Genomic DNA, 6,216 nt, shown 5'->3' with positions numbered 1-6,216 from the left:
TTATGTGCTTAATGTATACATTGATATTTATTAAATAACATATTGTGTAATTTTTTGAAGAACATATTGTGTAATTTTTTTCAATTTGATATTAATTATGTAATTTTTAAAGTAACATATTGTATAATTTTTTTAACTTAAATATTGTATATTGTAATTAATATTTTACATGTAAAAAAAAAAATACAAAATTGTACATATCTACATGTGTTAATTTGTTTATAATTCAATTCAATATCTACATTACTTGTACATCTGTTTTTTGATTCCATTATCAATAACATTGTGGATTGATTAAGACCTTCGCTGTGAAAGTTGTCACAATATTAATATTGAAGGTTCCTTTTCCACGGGAACATAAATCTTATATAATGCTTTGGTTTAAATGGCTTTCTCTGGGTTAAGTTGTAGACACAGTAAGCTTGGATATTCAGTTTATGAGTTAGCGGTTTACTTCATTTTGATTGTTCCGCTGTATTTCATTTCCGGAGTTTCGCAGAGCTTTTCCAACACTTTTTTAAAATTTCATTTCCGACAACTTTTATTTGCAATTGTAATGTTTACCAATTAAGTGGAAAAGGCATTTCCAAATAACAAGTCTAGTTAAAAGATTTCAATAAACATAATTTTTTTCATCGTATTTACATATATCACTTACACGTGCCTCAGGGGAGAAATCTTTCTGTTTTTCTTCATTGATACTTTAAGCAAAACGCATAATTCAGATTTCAATGATTAATTCTTTAAATTTTCCTTCAGTGAAATTTTAAATTCCGCTCTCAGTGCCGAATTAAGTACCCTAGAAATGCCGGAAACGAGAACTTAAAAATGTCGGAAATGAAAAGTTTAAAATAAAAACCATTCAGGAAATTAAATACAGCCAATTTTCATCTGAACTTAAGTTGGAAACTGATGAAATAAACTATTTCCTAATGGAATAATCAACATATAATATGCAAATTATATTCTATACATATATTATTCAATACACTGAAATATAAATTTTGAAAAATGCAGACATATATATACCAGTAAGTTACCATACCTACATGTACAATGTACAAACCAAGCTTAAACATACAATTTTTGTCTATGTTTAATCAAATGAAAGACAATTGCATTTTTACCTAAGAATTATATCTGATGCCGGGTTTTTTCCCACTTAGTGGAACAATGATTCAAACAGATATGAGTTTTTAAATTCCTTAAGATGCTTGCCTATTATTTGGGCTTATCTAAACAATAACTGATTTATTTTCATAGTAGTCACACATGCAATGTTAAGTTTTCATTTTTTATCGAAGCTTCAATTTAATTCTTTAAGCACCTTGGAATACCCTTTACATGGTATTAACACCATGACTTGGCCTCCACAATCTCCAGATATCAAAAATATCGAAAATGTTAATTGGAGAACTGTGAAAATAACACTTCAAAAACTGATCCCTCTGTTAAAAACTTGACAGGACCTAATTGAAAACCTCTTAGAAATCTGAACCTCTCTAACTCCAACTTATATAAACTTTGTATCAAAGCGGATCCGAAGTGTTCTGGCAGTCAGTGGATGCATGACTAAATGTAAGTACCGAAAATTTGGGGTAAGTAACTTTTATCTTTAGATTTAAAGATGCATTTTATATACTGTGAATCACTCTTTATTCGCGAGAAATATCTGTGGTTAAAGTAAAAACTCCAAGGTTTTTCAATTATGTCAAGTATACACATGTAATACAATTCTCAGTTAACCTTGGACTTTCAGTAAGACGTGGCATTTTCGACGTTACATTGAGAATTGGAGGAAAATATGTTGCGAGTCATGTTTGAATAAGAAAAAACGTTATCTGTAAAAACATTACTTTTTAAGCGTTTTCAGTCCCCATTACGATGTTTTTAATGCAGAAAGTTGACAAACTTTGTGCATGTTTAGAAAAGTAAATCATCAATGTTAATGTACAAATGTAATTGTTTACTGAGGCATGCTATTGACAATTAAGTTGCAGTTACATTAGTTTCAATTAATATTACCTCGCTAAAAGTCAGAAGTCGTAAATTCTATGTTCGTTAGAAAGACCTTGTAAACAATTTAGCCTAGCACCGGATCGTGTTTTAGGTAATGTATGACAGCTAACAACCATATAGTTGCAATTTGTCTTTTGTCCACCAACAAGTTAGGTAAAATTTCATTCCAAAAGTTCAAAGGCTTTTTGAGATAATGCATGGAAATAAAAATTTTACAGATACATGTAGATAGAAAAACAGCTAGACAGACGGACAGACAGTGAAAGCGGGAGACAAAATGAGTTCAAAATACAATGCTTACAACCCCTGATTATACTTACGGGCTCGAGATTCAAAATATTATTAGAAGATCATGTGACGGAAACAAACACATGACTGACTGCGTCTGTGGTTGAATAACAATGCAGTTTCATGTCATTTACATATCTCTCTTTATTATTTTTAACATATTTGAAGCATTCGGTGCCAAATATGAACCAAACTGGGCTTCTCTCGACTCTCGTCCTCTACCGGATTGGTATGATAAATCGAAAATAGGAATCTTCATCCACTGGGGAGTTTTTTCTGTTCCCAGTTATTCATCAGAGTGGTTTTGGTGGACATGGAAGGGACAGAAGGTACCTGGTGTTGTAGATTTTATGCAGAAGAATTACCCGCCAGATTTCACCTACGCTGATTTTGCACCCCAATTCACTGCTGAGTTTTTTAATGCTGACCAATGGGCACAAACCTTCCAGGCCTCAGGAGCCAAGTAAAATAAAACTATCTTAAAAAATATAGAATATAAAGAATTTCGATATACTTTATATTGACTTGCTTTTAATTAAGAAATTGTCCAGAAGTAGAATGAACGATAATGAGACATCACTTTGCAAAGTACTTTACTTTTTGTTATCACAAGATTAAGAAAATCTGTCATCATTTCTTTAGTTTCTTTTTTTTTTTTTACATAGTCCAACAATAACAGAATTGTATAATTTTACCTGTAGGTACATTGTGTTTGTGAGCAAGCATCATGAGGGATTCTGTAACTGGCCGTCCAAATATTCCTTCAACTGGAACTCTGGGGATGTGGGACCTAACAGAGATATTGTGGGTCAGTGGAACTGGTGCTCTGTAATATGTAATCTCACAAAGCAGGCTAGTTCACAAAGAACTAATGTTTTCTTATAATGTTTTGAATAGATCATGACTAGTAGACTTATGGAACATTAACTTATTAACGGTCATAATTTGTTGGAAAAAATGCCAAATTTTTTATCCAAGTGCAGCACATCAATATATTCTTCTTTAGTTTGAGAAATGGACATGAAAGATAAATAATACGTACACATTAAGACTTGTATTGGACACCAAAGTGTGTTTTTATTAGGGATGGGCAAAATTATTGATACATGTATTTCAGTATATTGCAGTACAAGGACAAAAATATCATATTGCAATACATTTTTGTAATATCGATATATCGGCAAAATGCTTAAACTAAGGAATTTTATCATTAAATATAAAAATAATTTACATAAGAAGAGTTGTTCAAAAGCCAAACAGTAAGAAAGATGCTAGTTTATGTGTGTATTCCAGAGCACAGCTTTAATAAATCAACAAGATTTTTTTTCCTTTTGCTAACTTATCATAGTTATGTATGTTCTTCATGTAAATTAAAGTTAATTTCATAAGAAAATGCCATTTTAATAATGTTGAAAATATTGCAATACAGTCGTTTGGCCAGTTCCGGATTTTGGCCAGTTCCGAATAATTAGTAATTTAAGGACTGATAATTAATAAATTCAATGGTGTAAAAATAAATTGTTATCTATGGTAGGAAGGCTTATTTATGAATGTTAGAATTATGTGAAGTTTTGATTTTTTGCCGTCAGTTTGTTTTCGTAATCATACTTGAAACAGTCGACATACTTTTACAAGGCAACAAATCTGAATCACCGCGACGCTTAATTAAGTCTGCAAAAAAAGCTCTGTAGATACATACATTTTTCACATAAGACAACGTTCCAGGTATCAAAAGTAAGTTTGATATGTACTCTAACATATACTAAAAATTTGTCAAAAATAAATATTTAGAACACTGGAAGATATCGAAATATTTTCGTGCTCTTATTTTACCAGTTCCGAATACCCATTTTAAACACTGTTATAAATTCACTCTTCATTGTTTTCTTCATTGTAAACTTGACTTATTATACCCCCGCTTGAAAACCAGGAAGAAGGGGTATGTAGTAATGGAATGTTTGTCCATTCATTTATCTGTACGTCGGTACGTCCGTCTCTCTGTATGTCAGTCCGTCTGATACGCTCTGGGGTATCCATTTCTTATCCACAACCTCTCTTCTGCCACTGAACGAAGTTTAATGAGGCTTCACAGAATTTAATGAGTTGTTCACAGAATCTTTCTTGAACAGTGACAAAATGCACCTATTTTATTTTTGGATCTGGCACATAATTTGGGCTCCCTGAGAAAAACATAGATATTGCCATTCTTTGTAATATTGAAAGGTATATCCATCTCTTATCCGCAATTCCTCCTATACCACTGAATACGATTTAATGAAACTTTCACTGATTCTTTATTACATTGTGACCTTTTATTTTACTTTTTTGATCTGACACCTATCTTGGGTCTCCCGGAGCAAAACATGGATTTTGTCATAAATAATCATAAAGGAGGTGTGGGGAATCATTAAAATGAGCTCAGTCAGTGCCCACAGTACCTCTAGTTTCTTTTCAACCTTTAGAAATACAAATAATTTATTGGTAAGCAATTCATTTAACTTTTCTTGGGCATGCCAATGGATAACGTCTTGGGCGTATATTTTTTAATTTAGGGTTGAATTGAATAAGAATTTCTAGGTTATCCGGAACTCGTCGGCTTATTCGTAACTGGTAAAATGGACACCTATGGTAACTTGCGAAATAAATTTTTTTGAGGGAAGGCTGAACTTTTATGAAACAATATTTAATTCCACAAGTCATCGAACTATCTTGATAAAACAATTGCATTTTGAAATAATGCCTAGTATATTTATAGCACTGCCGAATCGGTTTCTTATTCGGAACTGGTCAAATAACTGTACATATTGCAATACAGTTAAAAATATCACAATATATCACAATACAAAATTTGTGGTCAATACCCAGCCCTAGTTTTTATTTAATTTAGAAACATGTATGTTGAATAAAACGTTCATTCATAAATACCTTTTCCAGGAGAATTAGCGGACTCAATAAAGAATAAGACTGATATTCATTTTGGTCTGTACCATTCCTTATTTGAATGGTTTCATCCACTGTATCAGAAAGACAAGGCCAATAACTACACAACACAGGACTTTGTCAGGGTAAGAACCAACAGAAGGGATATGACACAGAATTCTGCATCAGCAAGATTCTTGTTTCAGCACTTATGACTAACTCTAAGTCTACTTATAAATGTTATTATAACTTGTAAAGAAAAGGGACAGCTACGTTTTGAATTCTAGAAATTGGAACATTTGCTTTTACAGTATGCACATTTCCATTTGAATTTCCTGTTTGTTGGTCTGCTCTATAGAACTTGCTGCACATGCTATAAATATGATACCCAGAACATTGATAAAAATTAATTACACTACACCAAATAAATCTTATTATAAATTTGATTGTTTTTTATCTTTTAGATTTTTTTTTTTGAGGAGTAGAATTTAATTTTCATTTTTGAACCATTACAGTAGACAAATAAATTTAGCACATGTATATAATTTTTGTTCACGTTTTATGCAGACAAAGACAATGCCAGAGCTGTATGAACTTGTTAACAGATATAAACCTGACGTTGTGTGGTCGGACGGAGACTGGGAAACAACAGACGTATACTGGAATGCTACACAGTTTCTGGCCTGGCTGTATAATGAAAGGTAAATAAACACCCCCACACCATAGAACGCTATCAATGCTACACAGTTTCTGGCCTGACTGTACAGTGAAAGGTAGGACCTCTCTTGAAAAACAGCACTCTTTGAAGTTTTATTGTTTCATGAAATGAAGAAGATGATTCTTGTAACTTTAGATATGTAAATCCAGTTATAAATACAGATCAGTTACTTTTTAATTCCTGTTCAGTAGACCAATAATTTTGTGAAGCTCATTTATTTCTTATTTTAAATATTCCTAGAAATTATAATGCCTTGGCAGATTGTAATAAGC

The 6,216-nt window shown here is 31.9% G+C and overlaps 1 protein-coding gene across 1 annotated transcript in view; it reads left to right on the top strand.

Annotated features, from left to right (window-relative positions):
• Positions 1–2,391: 2,391 nt before the first annotated feature.
• Positions 2,392–6,216, top strand: part of LOC134267738 (alpha-L-fucosidase-like) — a 12,279-nt gene continuing 8,454 nt past the window's right edge. Inside the window, exons 1-4 of the mRNA XM_062749953.1 lie at positions 2,392–2,770; positions 3,009–3,115; positions 5,242–5,372; positions 5,794–5,927. Of these exons, the coding sequence (XP_062605937.1) occupies positions 2,421–2,770; positions 3,009–3,115; positions 5,242–5,372; positions 5,794–5,927 (722 nt within the window). The 5' untranslated portion in view covers positions 2,392–2,420. The remainder of the gene's footprint in view (positions 2,771–3,008; positions 3,116–5,241; positions 5,373–5,793; positions 5,928–6,216) is intronic.

This window comes from Saccostrea cucullata, unplaced genomic scaffold (genome assembly GCF_032062105.1).
Source record: "Saccostrea cucullata isolate Sc308-1 unplaced genomic scaffold, CSIRO_AGI_Scuc_v1 ctg9532, whole genome shotgun sequence".
Classification (NCBI taxonomy): Eukaryota; Metazoa; Mollusca; class Bivalvia; order Ostreida; family Ostreidae; genus Saccostrea; species Saccostrea cuccullata.
Note: the sequence above shows the minus strand (reverse complement) of the source record. Positions and strands in the feature narration are given on the sequence as shown.